Source organism: Nelusetta ayraudi, unplaced genomic scaffold, assembly GCF_046127955.1.
Source record: "Nelusetta ayraudi isolate G7.1 ecotype Tasmania unplaced genomic scaffold, CSIRO-AGI_Nayr_v1 ptg000019l, whole genome shotgun sequence".
Classification (NCBI taxonomy): Eukaryota; Metazoa; Chordata; class Actinopteri; order Tetraodontiformes; family Monacanthidae; genus Nelusetta; species Nelusetta ayraudi.
The window spans coordinates 8923542-8948433 of record NW_027466069.1 but is presented as its reverse complement, the minus strand read 5'-3'; the positions used below and the strand labels follow the sequence as shown (position 1 = coordinate 8948433).

Sequence of the window (24892 nt, the reverse complement as noted above, 5' to 3'; positions counted from 1 at the left end):
AAAAAGTTGCGACATGACGGATGCCGAGTGAAGACGGGTACAAAGAAAGAAAGAAGAAAACAAAATCCAGAATATCAGGAGTGTTTAGAAGTAGTCCATTATTGAAGACAAACACGTGACCCTTGACTGGGAGGCGCGTCAGCAGAATAAATAACGGTTCTCGCCGGCTTGCACAGTCCTTCGGGAAAGCCGATGTGGTAAAAACGTGTCGGGTTTGCGGAGTTTTTGCAGCGGGAACCACAGTGTGTGCGCGTCCGTGATGTACACTGTGTGCGTATCCGTGTTGAGATGTGCATGATTCACAGACAGGCCAACGTGAGAAATGACGGGGGAGAGAGGCAGAGTTGTGTTTGCATGATAGTGCAATACTAAGTTCATTTTTTTTTTGGACTCTGTAAACCATTTCGTTTCGTTTAAACATACAACGGCCGCGAACCAGGAAGATTTGGATTGATGATTCTGAATATAGCATATTTTCCCATCACATTTATCAATAATATTTTTTCTTTCCCCCCCCCGACTTGATTCTCTTAAATACAATATTTTACACGTCGAATTAAATACGGCTTAGTGTGCGCGAGTGTGTGTGTGTTTGTGTGTGTTTTAGGGGTCGGCCGGTGCTGCAGAGGGTCGTCTTCTTCCCACTTTGTGCTACTGGAACTATTTTCTTGTGTTGTGCGGCCCCCCCCCCCACCCTCACTGTGGAATACACAATAGACGGCACCAGTGCGTTAAGAGTTGCGCGCACGTCTGCGTTCAGTCGCTGTCGCTGGTCTCGCTGCTGGGGTCTCCCTGCACCTTGCTGCGGTGCTGCATAGCGCGGTGGTAGGCAACCTGCACAGATTTGCGGATGTTGGATTTCCTGCCCTCCAGCATCTTCTCCTTGTCCAGCTCCTGGTCGACGCCCAGCGGCACCAGCTTGGAGCGCGGCAGCCACTGCCTGCACACACACACACACACACACACACGCAGAAGAGAAGCATACACACACTTTTAAAGGCTGCGCCATTCAAAACTACGTATGAACACACACGGAATTATGTAGGAAACAATAAAATAACTTTATTACAATATTTAAATTCTTCAAAATAGCCGCCTTTCATGAAAAGCATATTGAGAGTTTATTAACGTTTTTCTTTGCTGCATAATTACATATATCTTGCTCATACATTTTTCATTGTGAAATTTAGGTTCTAAGGAAAAATCACTGCTGATCATTTAATGGTTAATCGATCGATAAGGTCAATTAATTAATTAGTTAATTGATAATTTGCATCCCTAGTAGGGTATATAAAAAACTGTCTGTGATGGGAAAGGGAACAAGATTTTGTCTTAAAGAGAATGTGGACAAACTTGTTCCTCAGAAGTTCAGAGGTATAGGCGGACGTTAAAAAAGTTTCTGCTTCTTCTCTACAGGAAGCTAAGATGAGTACAAAGCAGGCAGTCCCCTCCTTCCCCCATCCCGCACTGCTCAGTGTCAAGCACACTTTTACAATTACACTATGACCTCAATGCAACGTGATGTTCTATACTCTTAAAAACCACAATCGACCTATTTCTGCAAAATGGGTTGCTCTGCACTTGCCGTTTTCTTTGAACTACTACTGCACACATCCAGGAAAACAAGCTGTTTTTGTCTAGGTCTTGTTCTGCTTTGTTTTTTTAAGACAAACCGAAGAAAAAAAAAAAAAAAAAAAAACTGCATGCAAAATGAAGCCGTGAGATAACTGCGAGAAGCAACACTGACCATGTTCTCTTGTTGTCAAAGAAGAGCACCAGGAACAGGTGCTCCCTGGCCTCCTGGGTCATCTGCTCCCCCAGCTTCAGCACATCCAAGGGCGGGACGGGGATGGGGACGCCCCGGTGGAACACGCCTTCCCGGGGCATCTTTGGGTCGATTATCTGAGGGGGGCGACGGGAAGGGCGTGAGGTGAGCCGGTCGCGCTTTTTTTCCGGAAAGGTGCTGGCTGCTGCCACTCACCAGGGCTGGATACGAGGGGTAGCCTCGGCACTTGGCCCACACCAGGTCCAGGGCCTCCAGGGAGGAGTAGTCGTCGGAGGTCATCCAGCACGCAGACCTGCTCCGGCTACGTTCCACTGAGGAGGGGAGGGGCAGAGAACGCTGTCAGCGCTGTACAGCCTGAGCCCAGTGGTTCTCAACCGGAGGGTTCTGAGCACCAGAGGTTGCGCTAGACTTTTTCGTAAGCGGCCGTTTGATCGTTCACCTAATTTAAATATAATAAGACTTCTTTGACGACTCGTTGTGTTATACCTTCAAGCACATCTTACTCCACAGCCTTGCTACCCATCAACATCACATAATATAATGTAATTATCAATGACTGAAGCAGGTGAATGGGTGTGAGGAGATGCTTACGGTGCGAGACCCCCCGCGATCCGCCGACTGAGTAGGAGTCATTTTCGGTGCCCGACGTCTCCTCGCTGCTGTCCTCCTGGAAGGCCGAGCGAGAGAAGGACGCCTTCCCCCGGCCCTGCTTGGACGGCGTCGTACTGACAAGGAGGAGACACAGACGTGAACCTGCGTGTTTTATTTCATCCGGACTGAGCCCCTGCGATAAGACCAGCTCGGGAACTAGCTCTGTTTATTTTTCTTTTTGTTCATACGCCACTTTGACCCCCTTAACATGCTCTGAAAAACTCATCAAATTTTGGAAGCAGGTCAGAACTGGCGAAAAATTTAATCTATTGAAAGACTGGATCAGTCTGCTCAATAGCGCCCCCTACATACACAAAAACACTAATATCGGCATAGCGCCCTCTAGGAAGGTCGTAGAGACATGGGACAAAGACCCACGGGTTCGTTCAATCCATACCTAATTTTCATAAAGTTTGACCCCTTTTCACCTTTGACCCCCGACAAACCGGAAGTGAGCTAAAAATCTCATCAATTTTAGTGTCCGTTGAGGTGGTAGACACAGTGAAGTGTTGGGTGGTGTGACTAGCGCAGAGAGAGTTACAGCACCATACATAATGCAGCTAAAATGCAAGTGACCATTTCCAGTTTCCACACGATGAATAAACCTCAGTTTTTTGTTTGTTTTTTTACCTGGTCCTGTCGGAGGCGGCGCTGCTGCTGCTGCTGGTCGTGGACTCGGAGTCGGAGCTGGATCGAGGCAGACGGGGCTCGCTCCTGTACACGCGGAAGCTCTCCGTGACCGGCTGGTTCCCTCCGTCGAAACCGTTACTTGGCAAACCTGGAAGGAGGTAAAGGGAGAGGGTTAGGGGACTTCGAGAGACGTGCAAAGTTGGCCCAGGCTTCCAGGTGCGTGCGGTACCGGGGAGCAGGTCGTCATTGTCGCTGTCGCTGTCGGAGCTGGAGCTGCTGTGGGGGCTGCGGGGCCTCTTCCTCTGCCTGGACGTGGACAGCATGGGCAGCTGCGGCGGCCCGATGGGGCTCTGGCTGATGACCGAGCCGCTGTAGCCCGCGTCCCGGTTCTTGGGCGGGCGCCCGGGCCGCTTGGGGGGCACGGCCATCTTTTGGTTCTTCTTGGAGAAGAGGACGGACGTCCGCCGACCCACCTCGGGAGCCAGCGCTGATGAGGACACGCTGAGCTCTTCGGGGGCAAAGAAAGAAAAATGGTAAGATAAATCAGTATATATATTTTTATTTTCGAAAATTAAATCCTGAATGACACAATCATATACAGTACTGTTATAAACTTTGGGGTCACTGACTCATTTCTGCGTTTTACCTTTTCCGCTAATCTCCTGGCTGCTGCTCTCCCCTCCCTCGTCATGGTGGCCCGCAGACGGCGCGAGGTGCGGGAGGGAGGAGGCTCCGCCCACAGACTCCCGGACGCCCAGGCCCGGGACGCCCTCCCGCTGGTGCGCCAGCTTCCTCTTGACGACGCTGATCTCCTTCCTCAGGGCCTTGGCTCGGCGCGACTGGCCAATGCTGTGCTTCCCGCCGCTGAGCTCGTCCAGGCGCACCTGCAGGTAGTGCAGCTGCTCCTCCAGCGGCAGGCGACGGCGGTTCTCGGGGAGCAGCAGGTCTGCGAGAGGGGAAACCCCGGGGGGGTGGTCACTTCCGGATGTGGAGGGCAGCAGAGGGCGCCGCCGCAGAGCCCCACCCGCCGGGCGGTGCTCACCGTCTTCGTTGGAGGACACCAGGCTGTCCTTCTCCCGCTCCTGCTCCCTCAGCCGCTCACGCTCGCGCTCGCGCTCCCGTTGCCGCTGCCGCTCGCGCTCCCTCTCGCGGTCGCGCTGGCTCTCGGGGCTGGGCTCGCGGGGCAGGTGCAAGCCGGCGTCGTAGTCGAAGCCGATGCGCTCGGCCTGGCGCCGCGCCGTCCTCATGACTGCGCCGCCCATCTCGCGGAGGCGCAGGGCGGCGCGGTAGAAGACCGTGTCCTTGGCGTTGTACTTGAGGCAGTTGTTGACGATGAGGCCGAAGTCCGCCTCGAAGGCTTCGAACGTGAGGTAGCGGTGGGACTCCAGCTGGTTCCACATGGTCTGGAAGTCCATCGGAGTGTCGATGTGGTCCAGGTAGTCGGGGACCTGCGCGGGGAGAGGGCGGAGGTGAGGGACTGATCAGGTCGACTGCTCAAGTCCAGCTGCAGGGTGTAAAACTCAGAGCAGCTGCAAAGCACAGACTAAAGGCTCGGTGTGTAATATTTGCAGATTTTGAGGAAGAAACAGCGACCTCAAGTGGTTACATTTTAAATTGAACCTGACAGTACAAAATTGCGCAGTCGCTCCCTTAAAGATTTTACTCACTGGACCTCTAAAGGTTAAGTGCGTAATAGTTTTGAGAAACAGCGACATTGAGTGGTTACTTTTTAAATTGCAGCGTCTTTCACTCTCTGGCTCCCTCCTGAGCTTGCCGGTGAGCTACGGTGGCCTGTGCACCCAAAACTGGAGACCTCGTCTACCTTCTTCTTCATTGGTTTATTTGAGGACGTGAGCAGTCCCCCTAATTTCTAAAAACACTGCCAGGTGGTCTGGACTGTCCACACCGGGCTTCCTTAGAAATATGGTGGTGCAAGATGGCAGCTAACACGGAGCAAAACCCTTGCTATATGTATATTCTTAAATATGTATGAGAACCGTTCTAAGGGGAGGAAAATCAAGTGACTTTCATTGAACTGCGAGTATACACTATATATACTTTAATTAATGCATTTATGGGCAGTATGAAAAGCTTTTTACCAATAAATAAATCATAAATCAAGCCAAACGTTACATAATGGACCTTTAAACAAGTATGCAAATCAAAATACTGATTTAAAAAGAAGAAAAATCCCTTAAATATAAATAGCCGTGTGATTTTGTAAACCTACACGTCATCTGTGTTTGCACATGTGCAGTTTTTCCTTCCTTGTTTACCTCTTTGTTTCCTGTGTTTTCTGCTGATGCTGCAGAGTCCCTAACACCCGATTCACAACACCTAGTGTGAACACGCTTGTTTGGAAATGTGCTGTTGTTTTTTTCTTACCTCTGCCAGCGGGACCGGCTCGGTGAAGAAGTTGTTGGTGTCTCTTTCCTGCAACTGTTCCAGCGTGCTCCTCAGCAGCACAAGGAATGGTGTGAGCTGCATCTCCAGCGCCATCTGCTGAACTTTAATCTGAACACACACACACACACACACACACACACACACACACACACACACACACACACACACACACACACACACACACACACACACACACACACACACACCCTTTCATTAGTGTCGAACACCTGTTGGCTGAATAAATAGAGGGCCTATCTCGGCCGGACAGCCCTCATTTAGAATAATGTTTTTGCAGAGAGGAAATCAAAGGAAGATTTATGTCCCCGTGGCGTTCTGTGAATGTGCTTCACAGCCATTTGAGCAGAAAGCCTTTTTCTATGTATAGATCTTAATGGTAGCGCTCGCATCCACGATATATTAAATGACCAAGTGGACGCGCTAACACCGGATCACTTGTTTCTGCAGCCAAGTTTAAAATGTCAAAAGTGCCCCAAAAGCAGCATTTCAAAGTAAAATGAAAGGTACAAATCGGCCTCACCGTCTCCCTCTTGAGCTTCTCCCTCTTGCGGATGAGTTCCACCAGCAGGCGGGCTCTCTCCAGGTCGTGCCTCAGCCTCTGCCACGCCTTCAGCTGCTCCTTCAGTGCAGACTGCTTCTCCTCGCTGTCTCTCTGCAGCACACACGCACACAGCAGGTACTCAGCAGTTGCAGCAACGTGGCCTAAAGACACAGCCTCGCAGCGCGTTTCCATTTTTTATTTCTTTTTTTTTTTTTTTAATCAGTTTAACTAGTCAGTTACCACGGGGAACTGCGACGGAGTGTGCGGCGGGAGCGGGTCGATGTGTCGCTGCGACTGGAGGTGCGTTTGCAGCCGGCGCAGCAGCGGCACGCCGTTGCGGCTCTGCCTCTTCAGGGTCCAGTAGCTGTGCAGCCGCTGCATGAACTGGCTCTTCCGCGGCACTGTCAGGTTACTGGTGATTTTGCTCAACCTGGCAAAAGAAAAACCGAAGAAAACAAAACACTGGGTGACTACTGCTATAAGTTATAAGTGCTGGTGGAGGTACAAAATCTGTCAGGCCGACGAAATCTCTCATGGCAACTCTATGAGGACAAATTGCATCGCAGTCGAACAGATAGACAGATAGGTATATAGCTAGATAGATAGATAGATAGATAGATAGATAGATAGATAGATAGATAGACAGATACAAACTACATCATAGTTGATAGATAGATAGATAGATAGACAGATAGATAGATAGAGAGATATAGATAGATAGACAGACAGACAGACAGATAGACAGACAGACAGACAGACAGACAGATAGACAGACAGACAGACAGACCACTTGATAGATACAGCACAGCAGTTTGCCACGTTATTGAAATCGCAGACCCCGGACAGATCTCGTAAGCTGGACAGATTTTGTACCTACACCGTACATATTTCTGTCTGTCATTATGGCCAGACAGCACAAAGAAAAATATAAATAAAAATGACAAGTGAAGTGAGTCCACACCTGTGCGGGGGGATGCAGGGCACCGACACCACGGGCGCGGCGGCTCTCCTCTCGGCCAAGATCTTCCTCGCCCTCTTCATCTTGATCCTGGACTTGGCTTTGGCCCTCTTGGCGCGCTCCGAGCTCCAGCCCTTGGAGTCGTCGTCGTGGACCATGCTGGGCTCGTCGTCTTCCTCCAGCTCGCCCTCGCTGTTGGACGAGCCCATGCTGGCGCCGCCGACTCCCCCCAGGGGTCGGGCCGAGCCGGGCGGCGTGTGGATGTCGCAGTAGGCCGTCTTGCGGACACTGAAGGAGGTGCCGTTGGCGCCCGTCTCCCGCACGGGCTCCATTTTCATGTAGAGGCCCGCCTGCTGCGCGCACGTGACGTGGAAGGCGGTGTAGCAGTTGGCTTTGTGGCACTGGATGCAGGCGCCGGAGCCCCGCTGCTTGCAGATGTAGCAGGTGAGCTTCCAGCGCGCCGGGGGAATGTGCTCGATGCTGTCGATGGGCTCCAGGAAGACGGTGTTGGCGAAGCAGACCTGAGGGAGGCGAAATACAGCAGCGCTCACTTTGTAAGCAGAGCGAGTCGGGGCTCGGGAAGACTGCACTGCATCAATCATGTGATATATTTATCTCAGTTTAGCTGGAATATAAGAAGTGTCTGGGGCCAATATCTGCTAGTGAAGTCATAAAAAAAAATATCACCGTTTCAAAAGAACAGTGTCTGAACTATGCGACCGCTCTGTGATCAGGAAGGCCACTCTGATCACAGAGTGGCCTTCCTGAACCCTCACAACCCCTCCACCAATTCTTTCCAGGTATAAAGGTATAAATTCCCACTGGACCGGAAAAGCACCCACATAAAAATCGTCATTCAATCTGGCGTAACCGTCAACCGCCAAGTGTTATTTATGGAACATAAATAACACTGCACTTTTTACCACTTCCTTTGGGAGCAATTTAGGCTTCAGTGTCTTGCCCAAGGACACTTCAACATGTGGACAGTTGAAGTTGGGAATTGAACCGCCAACCCTTCGATCATCAATCATTAAAAATCAATAAAAATGTTATAAAAAAAAAAAAAAAAAAAATGAAAGAGGAATGAAGAATGTCTGCCACCATTTGAGACAAACATTAAAACATCTGCCTGCCTGCCTGCCTGCCTAACTACCCATCCATCTATCTATCTATCGAAACCAAACAAATACCAACAGTTGCCGGCTTTCATAATGAGTGCATGCCGCGCGCTGCGCTTACCTCGGGGATCCAGAGGGCGCACACGACGTGCGCCCAGCGTGAGTCGTCCGTCTGCTTGAAGGCGCCCCCCTTGTTGGGACAGAGAGCGCAGTCGACGGCCCTGCTCGGGGACTGCAGGCATCGGCGGCACAGCCACTGGCCCTCGGGGATGTAAGGCACGCCGTAGCACTCCTGGTGCACGGCCAGGTTGCACATGTCGCAGAACAGGATCACGTTGCTGTTCTGACACTCGCCGTCGTTGCAGATGCAGCACACGGCGTCTTCGTCGATGAGGGTGCTGGGGTCGGCCTGGCGACGCAGGCGGACGAAGGCGGAGACGTCGATGCGTTATTATTATTATTATTATTCATTTTTGGATGTCTCGAAGATATAAACGGATTCCGGGTACCTTGTTGTGGCTCTCGAAGTACGACTCCTTCTCCAGGCGGTCCATGAGGTACTCAAACACCTCCTGAGGGATGGGCGTCACGCCGTCACGCCGCCGCTTGTCGTTCATGATGTCAAGCCAGATGTAGTCCTCCTCGTCGATGTCATACTCCACCTCCTCATCCAGCTCCTCCACAGACTTGTCGATGTACCTGAACGTCGGCGTTGGGGAGAGCAGAAACCTCGAAATATTAGCATCTACACACGCAAAGGTGGGAAAAGTGCAATCTATAAAACACTCGACGGCGTTCAGTCAACGCACTGACTTGGTGCGAGCTGTCAGCGTGTGGCCAGATTGCTTTCCTGATGCACACAGACAATTTAGCTCATAGTCTGTGCAGCTGCAATTTAATCAATGCATTAATAAATATATATCTTACACATATAGACCATTACAAAATATAATGTGTACAATCCACAGAGAGAGAAGATCATGGGTTCGATCCTGGGCCAATCTGTGTGGAGTTTGCATGTTCTCCCTGTGTCTGTGTGTGTTCTCGCCAGGTTCTCCGGCTTCCTCACACGGGCCAAAAACATGCATGTGAGGTGAATTGGAAACTCTAAATTGAATTGTATGTTTGTTTGTCTTTTTATGTGCCCCTGAGTGCAGGAGGAAGCAGGTAGAGAAGACGGATGGATGGATGGATGGATGGATGGATGGATGGATGGAATTTGACAATTATGAGACTCAATCAAACCTGTAGTAGGACGAAGGCCGAGGAGGTGCTTCAGGCCGCTCTTGGTCCAGTTCTCGGAACACCGCCTCCGGGAGCTTGACTGCGGGTCCGGACTGAGTGCTGTGATGATAAGAGCCGTCCTTTTTCTTCTCTTTACTCTTGTGCTTCCCAGACTTCGGGGTGGACTTGCCCCCGTTAGAGGACGAGATGTCCGAGCGGTCCTTCGCGCTACTTCCCACCTCGCTGCTCCCGCCGTCGCTGCCGTTGCAGACTCCTCCTCCGCCGCCGCCGCCCCCACCGGACGGCGGAGCGTGTTCACCGTCGCTGTCCTCCTCTGACAAGACGTCAATGTTCTCGAAGATGCTGATGCGGTGGATCCGTCCTTGGATCTCCAGCTCTACCATGCGCTGAGCCTGAGCGTAAGTCATCGTCTCTCTGCCGGGGGAATGGGAACGCTCCGACCGGTTGGGGCTGCCGGGTGTGTTCCCGCCATGACCCGGCCCGCCGCCGCCTCCATTACCTCCGCCGTCGTCCGTGTCCCCCGACCCGGCCAAAGAAGCGCGCGGAGGTCGACCTTTCCTCTTCTTTTGTGGCACTGCCTGCGCGGGAGTTGGGTTGTCATGGTCGTAGTGGTAAAGGTGATACTCTATACCACTGTAGCTCTTGTAGACCTTGCGGCAGGACTCCACAGGGCACTCGTAAGGGGGCTTAGTGGCCCGCAGGTTGTGACAGAATGTCTTAACATCAAAGTCCAGCCCCATTGTGCCACTGCTGGGACAGGCAACGTCCAAGATTACATCTGAGGGGAGGAAAGAGAGAAGAAAAGGAACCACGTCACTGATGCAGAAGATTATGATCTTGCGAGTTATTTATCTGAAAGAAAAACACGTTGATATGAGCACATGTACAATTACAGTACATTACAGGCATACGCTAAACTGCTAAAGGACCATCACGCGATTATGACCTTTATTCCCAGCAACAAATAAACGTGATCTTCAAGTTCAGTGAGCGCCAAAACAGGTGCACGCTGACATTAATTTCACTGCCCTGCAGCAAGTCTGCCTGTCAGAACTTTCAACAGTGACCGTCCGCAGTTCACAAGGATCTCAACATCACACAATGATTAGTATCGGTGTTGAGTGACAATCGCACGGTGGCCTTTCCATTCAGGAGATCATATTAAGCATCAGTCGTGTCTAATCACCGAAGAGGAACAACACACTATTAAAGCAAAGGCACATCAAAGAGAGAGAGAGAGAGAGAGAGAGAGAGGCTGTTAGCGAGCTAGCAGAAGCTACCAAACAAACACGAATTCTCGGTGAGAGAAAAAGAGATGTAAGAGATTGTGAGATTCAGCCACTTTAATATCGATAAAGCAGAAAAATACCTTATGTGCCTGACTAAATCCGGAGTGACAGGTAGCAAAGCAAGCTGTACTGAGTATATTTAATTTGCGGTGCTAAATTGTAGCCAAAAAGCTTGTTCCCGAGATGGACGATAGGATAGCGAACCACGGTATGTATCCATCTGGCATAACGGAGCATCATAGCAGTGCGATCATAAACATCCATTAAAATGAGTCGGTGTTTAAAATCACACCGTTTCCCGACTGTATATGATCAGCCCTCTGGTGTTTCCCTCCACAATGACCTCACCGTGAATCCATGATATCGGATACCAAAATATACTTGCTTTGATTTCATAAGATCACATCAACACTGCAGAGTAGGGGGATCATGTCCGTGGCTTGGTAAAAAAAAAAAAAAAAATAGATGAGATCGATCACAACAACAATATTCCAACACCGTCTGGACGTAGCGTAGAAATGTAGAGCAAGTCGGAGACACGGACACCCATATTTTGCAACACGGCTATGCTACTTCTAGTAATTAGTAAACATGTTGTGATGCGCTGCGTGTTATGTTGTGCATGATGCAGCACAGAAACGCTCTAAAATCCAAATAAAGTGCTCGAAATGTGTCCAGTTTGCAGCAAGAACGAGCCTCTAGCCGCCTAACGCTACGGATGTGTGCTAACGTTATAAACACTTACTACTCCACGTTCCTGAAGACTGCGTGCTTCGGAAACCTCACACCAGACCAAGAAGGGCTGTAGGTCGATTTTTATTTCGTGAATAAATCCCAGGTGAAAGTATGGTAGGCGGAGAGTCAGTTCAATGTTTTATGAAACTGAATAGTGTCCAGAAAATTTCATTGTGTTGGGAATAATTCAGGAACTCGGCGGAACAAAAGGTGCAGCAGCCGTTGCTGTAACGCTGCGCCGTAGCCTCACATCGACACATTCGCGACACAAAGCGGGGTCTATTTTTCGTCCCTTAAACCAAATTACAATCTATATTTCACGCATTACAAGAGGCGTATTTAGATAAATTGTATTTTATTTTCTGAAAGAAGCCTTCCATAAATTTCTCGTCTTTTAATTCGAGGGCTACCGAATGTTGCGAATCTGTGGTTTGTTTCAAACGTCGGCATCCAGTCCTGGCTTGCATGAAGTGACAGGCTCCCCACACTTAGCTTCATGCAGTTCCTCCACATACTCGTTTTCAAAATAAAATTTGATTTCCTCATGAGGAAATTATCTAAACGTACAATTTTCCTGACCGGTTTTACAGATATGTGTATGTTGTAATGTTACGCCTCTTAAATACACGGAAGAAAAAAAGACAAACGAGACAATACATCAAGCACAAAATAATGTTTATTTCTCTCTGAACACACAATCTGTGATTAGAGTGCAGCAGGTTGGGGTGGCGTAATGCAGTGGGACATACAGCAGGCAGAAGCAATCCCACACAGTTAAAATACAAGCGTTCGACAATCACAGCATATTCAACAGGGGGCAATGTTGCCCAAACAGAAGTGAGCTGAGCAGCAGAGAAGGAAGTGCCGCGTCTTTCACCACTTCCGTGTTCAGAGGGAATTACGCCGCCAAAAGTTCTTCCCCACTCTGCTTGCTCCTCATGGGTTAGTAGCAGCGAGGGAGGTGGGACGAAACGTACGAGATACAGAGAACAGAAATCTCTTACTACTGGAAGTATTTCACCCAAAGCAGAAGATTCTGCATAATATCCTATAAAAGTCCAATTCAAACAGAATTGATGGAATAATATACACCAAAGCAACCCCTCCGACCGCGACCCCTCAACAACCACACAAAGAAATGTACAAATATAAACTACAAGAAATCTGTACAGTTCACAGCTTGGCAGGACTGGGTTGCTCAAGTCTTTCAAGAGGGATGTGGAAACGTGGATTTTTCGAAGCACAATAGCCGTATTGTTTATCTTTGCTTTGTGAAACATGAACTTGGCCATGCTCGTAGTCAGTGACACCAAATGACGTACAGGCGGTGAGATCCACTAATGTATTCAGTGTTGGGGAAACCAGTCAGGAGAGAGGGCTGTAGTACGTTGTGCAAATCTCCCACGTCAAGTAGAATTTCAGTTTTGATTGAAAGAGAAAACAACCTGTGAAATCAAAAGGTCATCTTGTAGGAACACTGTTAACCTTCCTTTTACAAATGTGATTTTCTTTTTCTTTTTTTTATTTTCAGTAGGTGCCATCTTAACATGACTAGAAATTATACTGTACAGTGGATTCACTCCTGACAAATAGCAGCATAAACAAACAAAAACAAAACAAAGGAAGCTTTAGACAGCAATTAAAGAACAAAACAAAACAAACGAAAGTCAGACGCAGCTGTGATTGCACAAGATTTGACAATGTCAGTTGCACCCTCGCACTGCCAGGGTCGAGAGAATATTGAGTAGTATTGACTGTAGCGGTTTATTTATGGTTCATGTTTATACTTTGCCCGGTCAAAACCTGATGTTTGCTCGGCGATTTGTGATCTTTGTTCAACTTTTTGTCTTGCTCCTGTTGCGCACATGAGAGTAAGGCTTGTGGCAAGGCCACCATCAAAAAAGCTTTGAGGAGGGGAGGGGGGGAGGGGGGTTAAAATTGCACTTTGAAACCTCAAGCCTTCACATTAATTGCTACATTCTGATCTGAAACACTACCAGAGGCATATACTGTAAAAAGAGCTATGTACAAGATACACGTCACGACTGCTGCATTTCTTCACTAACACTACCAATTCCAAAGCTTCAGCGGTCCTATCAAAAAGAGGCCTCGTCTGACTGAACCATTTGACCTGAAAGTGGGTTTTGGCTGGTGGCAATGTTGGTTTTTTCTCCTTTGACCTAAGTCATATATTAATAACCATTTATTTCTGCAAGGCAACAGTACATCTCACCACTATGGCATTCCATCTGTCACAGGGGTGTAAAGTAAACAAGGATTAAAACATTATTTTATTAAATAAGAGCAGTTTTAGTGCAGTACTACAAGGGCATTCATATGTAAACCAAAAAAAACAAAAAAGTGTCTGTAATGCATTACAAAAGAGAGACTGAGCTCAAGCTACCATCAAATAATAATAAAAAAAAAAGTTGAACACTTTGCTTTGTTTCACACACAAAAAAGTTCAAGGCACTACATTTCTTTAGATTTTTTTTTGTCCTCATACTCTCCGATTCACATATCCCAAACTACTGGCATTTGGATTGCAATGTAGTGTTTTAAGTGTATGAAATGGAGAGAAATGCTAAATCAGTGAAAATAAACTGCAGTAATTTGGAATAAAGTGAACAACATTTTTGTGACTGCTGACAAAAAAAAAAAAAAAGTCTTGTATGGCTGACTTTAGCCAAGACTGAAAAAAGCCAAAAAGCGTCAGGTAGCGCACATACACGCTGAAGACGTACCTTACACACGCGTACTCCGCACACACCCACGCACGCAGCAAAGACTTTAGTACAGATAAGGATGCTATATAAACAATATCAACACTGGCATCATGTTATTTACAGGATCACATTATGTACATTGTAGCTCTCGTAAACGATACAAGTGTAAATCAGGAGATCAGGTAGTCCTGGAGGTGTTGGAGCGGGGGTCATGCTCTGCATCATGCATGACCAGAGGGTAGGCTTTGACACCTGGGCTTGCCATTGCGGCAAAGGGCATCATTCTTCCAATGCCAAGCAGGCCTGCGGGACCAGGCACGCCAGGCACGCCAGGCATGCCGGCCCACTGCTGGGAATACTGGGGGCTGGGGCCGGGGGCCGCCCTGCCGTAGGAGCACGACGACATGAAGTACCTAGTAGGAGGGAGCAACGCGGAGGGCGTGGGAGCTGCTGGGGATGCAGGGAAACTGGGGCCGAAAGCAGCAGCCGCGGGGCAGGAGAGGGGCAGCTGGAACTTGCTCGGACCGACATGGTTTTTTATCTGCAACAGAAGGAGTTGGTGTACAAACGAGTGTGTATGAAGCCTCGAAACATAAAACAGAGAGAGAGATAGAGACCACCAAAGTGCAACCATCACCCCCAAAAGGTCTTCCGGTCGTCTACTCTTGACTACACCTCCTCATCTGGAGTACCTCATGCATAGTTGCTCCTGTGCGCGGGGCTCTGCCTCCCAGGTCCTGCTCTCGCTTCTGCTGTCTGATCTGGTTGAGGGAGGGGCGCGACTGGGAGGCGGCCGCCACCGTCTCCCTCGTCCAGTCGTCGACCAGCTTGTGGAGATCGTCGGTGAACGTGCCTCTCTTGTTGTTGCTGTTGTTGGTCTGGACCTGAGCGAGCCGGTTGATTGGCTGAGGATGGGGAGGAGGCGGCGTGGCCGTGGCCGCTGTGCTTGCCGGCTGGGTCTGGCCAGTGGCCGGCTGAGCCGCGGGAGTGTTGAGCGACGACCCTAAAATAAGAATTAAAAAAAGCACACACAGGTCGTCAAGTTCTGGCCGGGGAGAATGACACGTGGCTGATGAGGGGTTAAGGTGACAATTGTTCTGTAGCTGAGGTGGGAGCGAATGTGTCTAAAACTCCTTTGTGCATATTTAGCAATCAGAACAACCAAAGGGTCACAAGGTACAAGACGTAAACGAGTGTTGTGAGGACAAATGAAATGTCTTGATATGCAAGCAGTGATCGAACTCGGCATACACAACAACACTGACACTGCCATGCAAAAAAAAAAGAAGAAAAAAAAAAAGACGTCAAACAGAAGTCGGTGCACCGTTTCGTAGATTTTCAACACTTTGAACAACGGCAACGTTTTTCATGCGGATTGTAAGGAATAAAGCAAATAGTAATTAACACAAAGAGCACTAAGATAGTGTGGACAGAGTAAGGAGGACAGGGGGTAAGAAAAATATAAATGAGATAGTTACTACTACTGCGCTCTTTGCCTAGACATAGTCGTTTCAGAGTGGACCCTATAAGAAGGTAAGACAGCACAGAACAGAGACAGTTAGGCCAGGACACACTGCACACTACACGTTATGTGGACAAAGCTGCCTCAAAAGCACATTAAGCTATTTATAAAAGAAAAAAACAATCAGGGAGAGAGAGAGAGAAAGAGGAGAAAGATGGACAGTGGGGTTTGGAATTAGTGAGGAAGGACGGAGGAAAGTGTTTGGACAGTGAACCTGACAAGCTGGCCAAACATTTTAAGGTAGCCCTGCTATGTGTAGGGCTCGTGTTCGACGATGATCTCTCAAACTAAAATGGAACAAATCAATCAAAAAGGATGCCTAACCTTCCTCAGTTGTGGATTCTTGATCAGCGTGACAGTACACACCCCACCCACCACAGATGCTAACGCCAGTGCTCACGTCATTATGTTCATACTGGACAATAGCTGCGTTTCCATGGTTCCATTGAATGTTGTCAGCTGTAATTTTCGTAATTCGTAAAATGTCGAGATTTTACGTAAAGTTACGTTTGCTTTTGTTTTGGGTTTTTTTTTATGCCTGTTTGGGATCAAGAAAGATTTTTATATTTTTCTCCTTGATTCCTTGTAAAAAATATTCCGTCACCATTTTCACTTGAAGTGAACTGGTCACGTGTCCCCGTACGTTACGTCCGCTGACGCGTAAATGCGATAAAACTGTTTCCATTACACTTTTGCGACATACCTCTAAATCGATACGTCTGAAAAACCACCTCATGAGAGCGTCAAAACCTATGAGCCATATTTGAGAGGTTTTTCACCATCAGTCGTTCAAAGTTCGACCACACTGGAATTTTCACTGTTTTTTTTTCTTTTTTTTCTTGGATGTACGAATGAACTTGAATGGGATGCAGCCATCTTAAATCCAGGCTCTCATTTACTGAACAAACGTACACCGCAACTGCGGGCGGGCTGGCGCCGTTTTCCATGTACAGATCGGCATTTTTAAATTTAGACACGAGTGGGTGATGACCAATGATTAAGAAAGATCCCAGCTCGTGTGGCCAAGTTTGAAAGCAGCGTTGTCGAATAGCAATGGAAGAGAGGCACTGGATATTTCGCAGTTGTTGCTCGGGCAGACTGACGGAGGATTCAGGGTTTTTTTAATGAGATGATTTGATTGTTGTTGATGTGGCATCCAAATCATCAAGGCCGCGCGCTCAGTTGCTGCGAGGGCTTTGACGCATTTGGCCCCGTCACTGTGGCAACCATTGAAGTCGTAGTTGAAATCCCAGTGTACCCTTGGCTATAATACTTTTACCTATGATATATAGCCAGCGTAGCTCAGACTATTAAATTACACTGCCAACGTATAAGTTAAATATTCAGAAATCAGCTACAGATGGCTTACCGACGTTTTAAACTGCGGTTTTCCTTCCCTATGTGCCATTTTCCATATTACAGTATAAATGTTGTGAAGTCTAAAGGATAGGCATGCAGCACATAAGGCTGTGTTATTTAAATGACGTCTATCAGTCAGTCATATGATCAAATGATACACGTAGAATTCCATATACATCCTGGCACAAGATGTTTTGCTTTTTCTTTCTTTCTTTAAACAAAACAATTTGTGCAGATTCCGTTTCTAGTCTTGTTTGACAAATGAGGGCCGTTGTTTCATTGAATCGCTTTCCTTCTCCTGCTCCTTTTTAACAGGGTGAACTGAGGTGCAAACAAATTCTATGCTGCTGAAGGGGAACAGCCAAAAGAAAAAGAAGAATAGAGAGAGCAAAGCGTCTACCGCTGCACATTTGTGGACACTGAAAAAATTTGAGCCGAATTGTTTTTGGGATAAGGTGGGTGTGTGGGTGGGTTTGTCACAGCGCGGCTGCCTTAGCGTCTAAGGGGAAAAACAACCAAACAGAAGGCGAGCGGTTTCTAGGGAGAAGAGGCTGGATCCTGCTTTAAAAGAGAGCCCTCTGTCGATGTTGGGTTGCCTGCAAAAACACGGAACTGAAATAAAAGTTCAAAAGCAAAAAAAAAAAAAAAAGAGCACACAGCTACTAGCTAGAGCTTAAAGTCAGCGCTCGTCAGGATCATGCAGGAAACTCAGGAGAGGTGGAAAGGAAGAGGACAAAAAAAAAGTAGTAATAGTGATGATACAGCCCTTCACGTGGCGGAGCAAGTCTCCATCAGTGCCCTGCTTGGCGCCTGCACCATGCACGTCTTCTCCGTCCAAACATGAGGGACAGAGAGAGAGGGAGAGAGAGAGAGAGAGAGAGAGAGAAAGAGAGAGAGAGAGCGCTACCACTGCGAGGGACTCTGCCTGTCTGGGAAGGTCAGGTGAGGGTGGGGGGTGGGGTGGGAGCTTCACTGTGTTAGTGCACGGAGGAGGAGGAGGAGGAGGAGGAGAGCTGACGTGGTCAGAGTGCCTCGAGACTTGGGAAGTGTTACACGATCAAACGTGACAGAGGATGGAGCACAACAAATAAATAGGGTGTCGAGTTTTGTTCCCCTCTCGCTAGAACACGCCGCACTCGCACAGACGCACACGCACCAGTCTACACACACTGTTAATCTGACCTCAGGCCCATGTTTGGAGAGACCTTGCCCCAGTGTGCTTGCGGGGTCTGTTACTTAAAGCCAAAGCATCGCACAAAGCGTCAGTCAGTATGGGGTGGGAGAAAGGCATCATCTCCTCAAAGGAAAGGTTGTGAATGTAACTTGGCTTATGCGAAGGGTCGGCGTTGGTGCCGTGCAGTTCGCTGCAGCCTCGGTGGGCCACACGCACGGATTCATGAGGCGTCAACATCCTGGAGGTGTTTTTATTTTTTCCTTCAGACTTCAAGCATTGAAACAAAATAGTGAAATGACAGAGTTTCTTTTTGAGTCATTCTTCAGTTTCAAAGAGCCAGTTTAAACTCTTCCCTGGAGTCAATTATATACTTTAATAATAAGAGCACGTCAATTGAAATTGATGGATGGTCACGGTACAATGGACCGGACTTAGAATTAAGAGTCCGTACCGAACATATACATCAGTGTCCTCCAATTGTTTAAAACAATCTTGGAAAATATGAAGAATTACATAAATCTAGTAGTTACGATCTCAAATGGTTATTCTTGAAGAGGCGTTACTTAATTTAGCAAAATATGCAAACCACCAGACCAGACTGGCGACACGTTCCAAACCATAATGACTGCAGGGAAAATGCTAGTTTGTTGCAAAGGCAAAACAAAAAAATTAGTAATAAACATTTAATAAACTATATCAGCACTGCTCTGTGTGTCACTTGGTCTAAAACACAATCTGCAGCAAGGTTTGCAAGAACACAATGCCATCTTTAATGCTACCACTGGGGGCACTAAAGTCTAATGACTTTGATACCTTAGAAAAATAAATGGGAGGTAAATTACAGAAATATGGTTACAATAACAATTTTTGTTGCGGTGAAAGTAAGTTTTCGCAAAACAGCACGTCAGACATGAGGTCTGGTTTCATGCCATACCTATTACTAAAGATAATTACTAATTATTAAGCTAAACCTCTTCAAATCCAGAGGTGCGCCGCGTTGAATGCTTGAAGTTGAAAGTGAAACACGTCCTGGCTGTGGAAACCTTTTCTCCTGATAGTGCGGTTGAGTCAGATGGATTTCGGTCAGATTGGAATTCAAGTATCACGCTCTTTAACGGATGTCTTTAGAGGGTTGAGAGGTCAAAAGATTAGAACACGACCTTTGAGGTCACTGAGGGTGGGAGTCGGTGAAGAGACAGAGAATGGGTTTGATGTATGTTAGGTGAGGCCTGTGAAGGAGGTGAACTGGAAGATTCAGAGTAACACATCCAAATAAAACCATGGCTGACAGGAAGAGAGGCAGGTTTGGGAAAAAAAAAGAAAAGGAAAAGAGGCGAGAGATGGATGAAGTGAGGAGAAATAGAAAAGAAAAAATACAAACAGATGGACAGAGACACAGGTCCACTGAGGAATCTAGTGCGTGGTTTGCTACTAGATTTATAGGTGACTCTCTCTGACGTTTGGTGGTAAACCGTCCAGCCTGTAAAAATTAATATAAGAGGGAAGAAGAGAAGAAACAAGAGAGACACTTTATAAAAGTGCAGAGACTAGGATGAGAAAACCCACCATCAACAGCACCAGCAAAGGATTTTTATGAAGGAGTGAAAGGTAAAGCAGGAACCCACAATATGCTATTTAATGAGACAATTGGGTCAATACTTAATGACAGCGAGGTGAACTGAGAAAAAAAAAAAAAAGCTTCTTAGAAAGAGAACTTCTGTTGCTGTGCTCATGCTGAACACCAGGACATAGAAATGATTGTGGAAACGTCACAAAGACTCAGGCTCGTTTAGATGCAGAGATGTATTTGCTTTGACTAGTGCTGCACAATTTGATGACATTTGCTTAAAATGCGCAATATGTCAAAAAGGCACTGCCGTGGTAATATCATATTAAAGATGTGGCAGAGGAATGCTTGGAACATGTGGGCACAATTAATAGCCAATCGCTTAATCATGCAGCGCGAGTTTTGACAACTGTCAGTGAACTTTAAAATGTCTTTTTTTTTCATAATATATATTTATAATTTATAATTAATAATACCCAGACCCATAATATTGTTACAATATTTTGGGTCTGGATACTAAAATGTTTGGTTTATTTTATAATGGCAGAAAAAAAATAAAACAGAAGAACTTAGAACTACAGTTTGAGAGTCAAACTCAGTTTAAAAAAAAGGAATATTTACATTTTATTACTAAAATCAAGCTCTTTTGGAAGTCACAATAAATCCAATACCGAATGAAATTCATGACAACAAATTGCAGACGTTGCTCTTTCCTCTGAACAGCTGTACACACACACACTGAACTAATGAGTAGTACCTTGGCTTGGGGCAGCCTGGTGGGCCATTCCATCGCCGTGTCGTCCGGAGTAGATGTTGTCCGATGAGAAGGAACCCTTTAAGGAGCACGGCTGCTGCGTGTGGACCTGCTCCTGGGGGACGCTGTGCTGAGTGCTGGAGCTGAAGCTGCCACTGGAGTGGGCAGAGCCGTCTGACAGAATAGAACTTTTAGCCGGGGAGCTGGATGAGCTGGCACCGCTCTCACCTTGGAGGAGAAGGGAAAAAAAAACAAAGGGACCGGTTGAATCAGAGCGACTCCACGCTCACGTCCTCCGACAGGGCTTCTAAACCTGGAACCAAGCGTTCTTGAGTTTTTCCAACTTTGCGCGAGAACACAGAGAAATTCGTCACGCCAGCCGTTCCAACGCGGCACCACGCCGCCGCGCACCTTTTCGCTCTGAGGAGGTGTTGAGATTGTTTCTGAGGTGCTGCACCATGGGGTTGAGCAGTTTCCCGGCCTTCAGTTTGTGTTTGCTGGCCCGGCGACGGCGGCCGGTGGGGGGGGCGGCGTGGAGCAGGCCAACACTGGGGGGCAGCGTTTTGCCAAGTTCCCTGTAGAGAGACTCGATTTCGTTCCTCTGGAATGCCTGAAGCTCAGAGATCTCCTTCATGTGTCTGAGGAGAAAGTAGAAGAAGAGAAGAGAAGAGAGTTAGGGACAAGCATAGGACAAGCTTTTGAATGGTTAAAACACTGGATTTTCATAGTTTAATCATCCGCCTTAAAAAATACATATATATAGATATATAGATATATTTATACATATATACGAAAATATATATACATAGATACTGTATATATAAACATATATGCATTTGTATATTATACATATACATACGTATATATGTATATACATATATACGTATGCATATACACACACACATGTATATATACTTACATGTGTGTGTATATATACACACAGACATACATTTACACACATATATATATATATATATATATATATATATGTATATACACATATATATATACATACACATATATATACATATATATACATATATATGCGCTGTATATAAAAGAATTGCACTGCCCGTGTTGTAGTAATGACAATTTGACAGTGCATTAAGTTGCTTCCAAGATCAAGACAAGATGGGACCCATTTTTTAAAAAAATGATGTACATAAACAAACTTAAATGTCTCCAAAATATCCCTGTAAATCAGTGTCAATGAACACCGTCGCGCCATCTCATGCAGAGTTTCATGCAAAGCAGGTCGACTGAGAAACGGTTGTTTTCCAAGTGAAAGCTGGATTTACTAGTGGCGACAGAGAGGTTTGAAATCTAAAAAAGAATTCCATGAATAATGCAGGGGAGTGGGGGTGGCGTGGGGGAGGGGGGCGGGCGGGTAGGATCAGTCTTCTATTTTTCACGGCACGCGATGCTAAACAGGCCCAGAGTCCTGCTGGCCTCGGAGCATTGATGCACCTGCGAGCAAAGTTTTACTTCTATTTACTTTTCTCTCAGCTTCTGCAGCTCCTTCTTCATGTCGGCGTCCTCGAACTCCGAGTCGTTGTCGCTGCTGATGTAGGAGGAGTGGGGGTGGCCGGCGGGGGGCGCCGCGGCGTGGCCGTTCATGGCCACGGTCTGGCGGCACGGCGAGTCGGAGCTCTGTTCGCTCTTGCTGCGGCCGGTGCGCCGCAGGAAGGCCACGGCCCTCTTCATGAGGTCGCTGCCGCTGTGCTCCGACAGGGCGTGGGCCGGCGGGGCGGCGTGGGCCGGGGCCACGCTGCTGCTCTCCTCGTCGGCCGAGTCCGAGTACGCGTGGTGGTGGTGGTGGTGAGCCTCGCCGTCCATGGTCTGGGCCCGGGGGATGTGGTGAGGGGTGAGGTCGGGGCTGGAGGTGGGCGTGGTCTTGTAAAAGTTGGGCGGGGCCGAGTAGCGGTTGCTGCTCGGAGGCCCCGACGCGTCTGCGGCGTCGCCGTCGGCCGAAGGTGTCGCTGGGAGGCGGCCCGCGGGAGCCGAGGCCCAGTCTTTGCCTTGGGTCTGATGGCTGCGAGAGCTACCGGAACCACTAGAGGGCGCCGGGGTGCTGCAGCTGGCTTTGCCCTTCTCCAGACGGGAAATGATATCCGGAGGCGTGGGGACGATCTGAAAGAAGGAAAGAAAGCGTCATCGACAAACGTTACAGTCCAATGATCTGCTCTCGTCATGGGATTTCACCAAACGACTCACATCACATCGACTAAGGCTGCGTTCAGACTGCAAGTGAATCCTTCTCAAATTTTGGGCAGACTGGACACTGTCCACACTGTTTTTAGCAAGTGTCCAAATGGGATCTGACTCTGTTCAGACTGGGCCACAACATTGTGGTTTTGAAGGTGGTTTCAATCCGTTTTGCAAAAATCGGACTTCATGTGATTTGTGACTGTTCAGACTACAAAGTAGCCATCCGGTTTCAATCTGGATGGGCTAAAAATCAGATTGTGGATGGCTGTCGATGGCTCCAGAAGCAGATTCTTACTTGAAAACGGCTTTTGGAGCTGTACAAGCTGGAGTCTGTGGCCGCGTCACATCCATTCACGACCCCGTTTGTGTCTGGGAATCAAAGAGGGCGGAGCATCAAAAACACGTCCCAAACATACATAACACGAATGCCGTGTGACCGACCTGCTCCTGTGGAGTCACATTTTTCAACCACACTTTCTGCGCTCTCCGGGATCTGTGGCTGAAAAGACAGAGAGAAAAAAAAAATAGCGAATGAGTGCGGGGGAGGCTGCAATCATTTTTGTGTAGCAGCAAGAGGTAAACCACCAGAAAAGGACGCTGGGGCCTTGGCACTTATCCTCTCCTGACCATTGTGAGTCTGAGTCAGACCCGAACTTGCTTTTGGTCCGCACAAAAAATAAAATAAAAAATGAGGCAGCCGCATGGCGGGGTCACGCTGAAATAACGCGCCAGCAGTAGCCTCTTTCAAAACACAGAGTTGCTCAACGGTCGCACTGGGAACCCGGTGGAGGGAAATTACTCAGCAACCCCGTCAACATGTCGTTCTTCTTTGGTGTATTTGAGGACGTGAGCAGTCACCCTAATTACAAAACGTGCCGTCAGGTAGTCTGGATTGTCCACACCGGGTTTCCTTAAGAAATACGGCTGTGCAAGATGGCAGCTAACTGGGAGCAAGAGCCTTTCTGCATGTATATTCTTACATATATATGAGAAACATTCTAAAGGGAGGATGTAAATGATAAATCAAAGCAAATTTTACATACTGGACCTACACTACCAGTCAAAAGTTTGGACACACCTTCTTCTGTTTTTATCTTTACAACTCTCTACACTGCAGATAGTTACTGAAAGCATCCAATATATGAGCAAGATATATGTAATTATGCAGTAATGCACATCTATGTTTACCAGCAGCTCCCCTTTCTTCATCCTGGGCGCTCCGTCGTTGCTCTGGCTGTCTGACACCGGGGGGGAACACACTCCCTCCGTGCCGGACGCTTGCGGCTCCGATGCTGTGCTGGAGGTCTGGGCGGGGGCGTGCTCCTGGTACAGGAGGTTCCTCAGCTTCTCGTCCAGGGTCTTGATGGTCCCGTCGACAAACTCCACCCGGCGCGGCCCGTCGCTGTCCGACTCTCCCGGCCCGCCGCCCACCGGCTGCTGCTGCTGGTGGCCCGATGATTGGGAGGTCTGATGCGCCGGACTCTGGGGCTGGGACGTGACGGTTCCCGGCTGCATGGGCGTGGCGTAAGGCTGCTGCAGGACCACCGACTGGTTGGAAGCCGACTGGGACGGGGGTTCCCCGGTGGGGCTGGACTTCTGGTGCTGTTGACTTGTTTGGAAGGAGGCCGAAGTGGCTGCTTTTTCCGCTGGATTCACGTCCAGAGAGACGGGCGGCACGATGGAGCAGCACGGCATGTCCGTTACTATAGAGACGGCGGGGATGCAAGGCTCGTCCACGGAGAGGTGGCCGGGTCCAGCAGCAGCAGCAGCAATAGGGGCGTGTTTAGATACACGGGGCTGAGGCTGCTGGATCCTGGCTTGGTCGATTTTTGGCTCTTGAGGTTGCACAAAAGTGTGAGTCACAGTCGAGGAGGAGTTGGAGGAGGTGGCGGTTGGCACGCTCTGGGAGGGTAAAGATGCGACGCCGGCGGCCGCTGACGGGGGAGGCTTTTCAGATTCTGGAACAATAAAAAGGTTAATAAGAGATGGGGGGGGAGGGGCAAAGATTAGAAGGACGGTCTCGGTTCAGCTGAGTTCAGCCGCGAGGAGCAGGCGTCCCGTGGGTGCTGCTGCTGTTACATCACTGCTCGTCTTGCCCCATCAGGCTCCTTCGGCTGGAGTATAAATCCCACCCTTCATTTTGTTCCTGAACTACTGCAGAAGGCTTCTTATATAACCAAACCCAAACATGCACCCATGCATGCA

The 24892-nt window shown here is 48.2% G+C and overlaps 2 protein-coding genes across 12 annotated transcripts in view; both read right to left on the bottom strand.

Moving 5' to 3' along the window:
- Window positions 1–511: 511 nt before the first annotated feature.
- Window positions 512–11740, bottom strand: brpf1 (bromodomain and PHD finger containing, 1). Of its 2 annotated transcripts, none has more exons than XM_076026992.1 (16): window positions 11388–11740; window positions 9354–10131; window positions 8618–8807; window positions 8230–8517; window positions 6994–7511; window positions 6273–6462; window positions 6012–6143; window positions 5453–5581; window positions 4110–4515; window positions 3714–4013; window positions 3297–3575; window positions 3068–3215; window positions 2378–2511; window positions 1982–2097; window positions 1748–1902; window positions 512–940 (listed from the first exon to the last, which is right to left on the bottom strand). In XM_076026992.1, the coding sequence occupies exons 2-16, from the start codon at window positions 10091–10093 to the stop codon at window positions 757–759; spliced, it is 3909 nt and encodes a 1302-aa protein (XP_075883107.1). In that variant the 5' UTR covers window positions 10094–10131; window positions 11388–11740; the 3' UTR covers window positions 512–756. The 2 variants fall into 2 exon arrangements, with proteins under 2 accessions (XP_075883107.1, XP_075883108.1); XM_076026993.1 differs by lacking the exon at window positions 11388–11740 and adding an exon at window positions 11028–11346.
- Window positions 11741–12035: 295 nt separating this feature from the next.
- Window positions 12036–24892, bottom strand: part of LOC142888561 (serine/threonine-protein kinase WNK2) — a 43550-nt gene continuing 30693 nt past the window's right edge. For 7 of the 10 annotated variants that reach the window (XM_076026981.1, XM_076026988.1, XM_076026989.1 and 4 more), the window contains 10 exons: window positions 23876–24645; window positions 23129–23186; window positions 22983–23056; window positions 21975–22609; window positions 20891–21117; window positions 20483–20707; window positions 19540–19638; window positions 15582–15626; window positions 14796–15106; window positions 12036–14644 (listed from right to left, as the gene is read on the bottom strand). In XM_076026981.1, the coding sequence (XP_075883096.1) occupies window positions 14282–14644; window positions 14796–15106; window positions 15582–15626; window positions 19540–19638; window positions 20483–20707; window positions 20891–21117; window positions 21975–22609; window positions 22983–23056; window positions 23129–23186; window positions 23876–24645 (2807 nt within the window). In that variant the 3' untranslated portion in view covers window positions 12036–14281. The remainder of the gene's footprint in view (window positions 14645–14795; window positions 15107–15581; window positions 15627–19539; window positions 19639–20482; window positions 20708–20890; window positions 21118–21974; window positions 22610–22982; window positions 23057–23128; window positions 23187–23875; window positions 24646–24892) is intronic. The other 3 variants (XM_076026985.1, XM_076026986.1, XM_076026987.1) reach the window with 3 other exon arrangements.

Excerpts from the sequence above, each read along its gene's own strand:
- brpf1 (XM_076026992.1), bottom strand. The coding sequence starts at position 10,093 with ATGGGGCTGGACTTTGATGTTAAGACATTCTGTCACAACCTGCGGGCC. Across the intron at positions 2,098-2,377 it reads ATCGCGGGGGGTCTCGCACC|TGGAACGTAGCCGGAGCAGG; the intron begins GTAAGCATCTCC and ends TCCCCTCCTCAG. Across the intron at positions 1,903-1,981 it reads ACCCCTCGTATCCAGCCCTG|ATAATCGACCCAAAGATGCC; the intron begins GTGAGTGGCAGC and ends CGCCCCCCTCAG.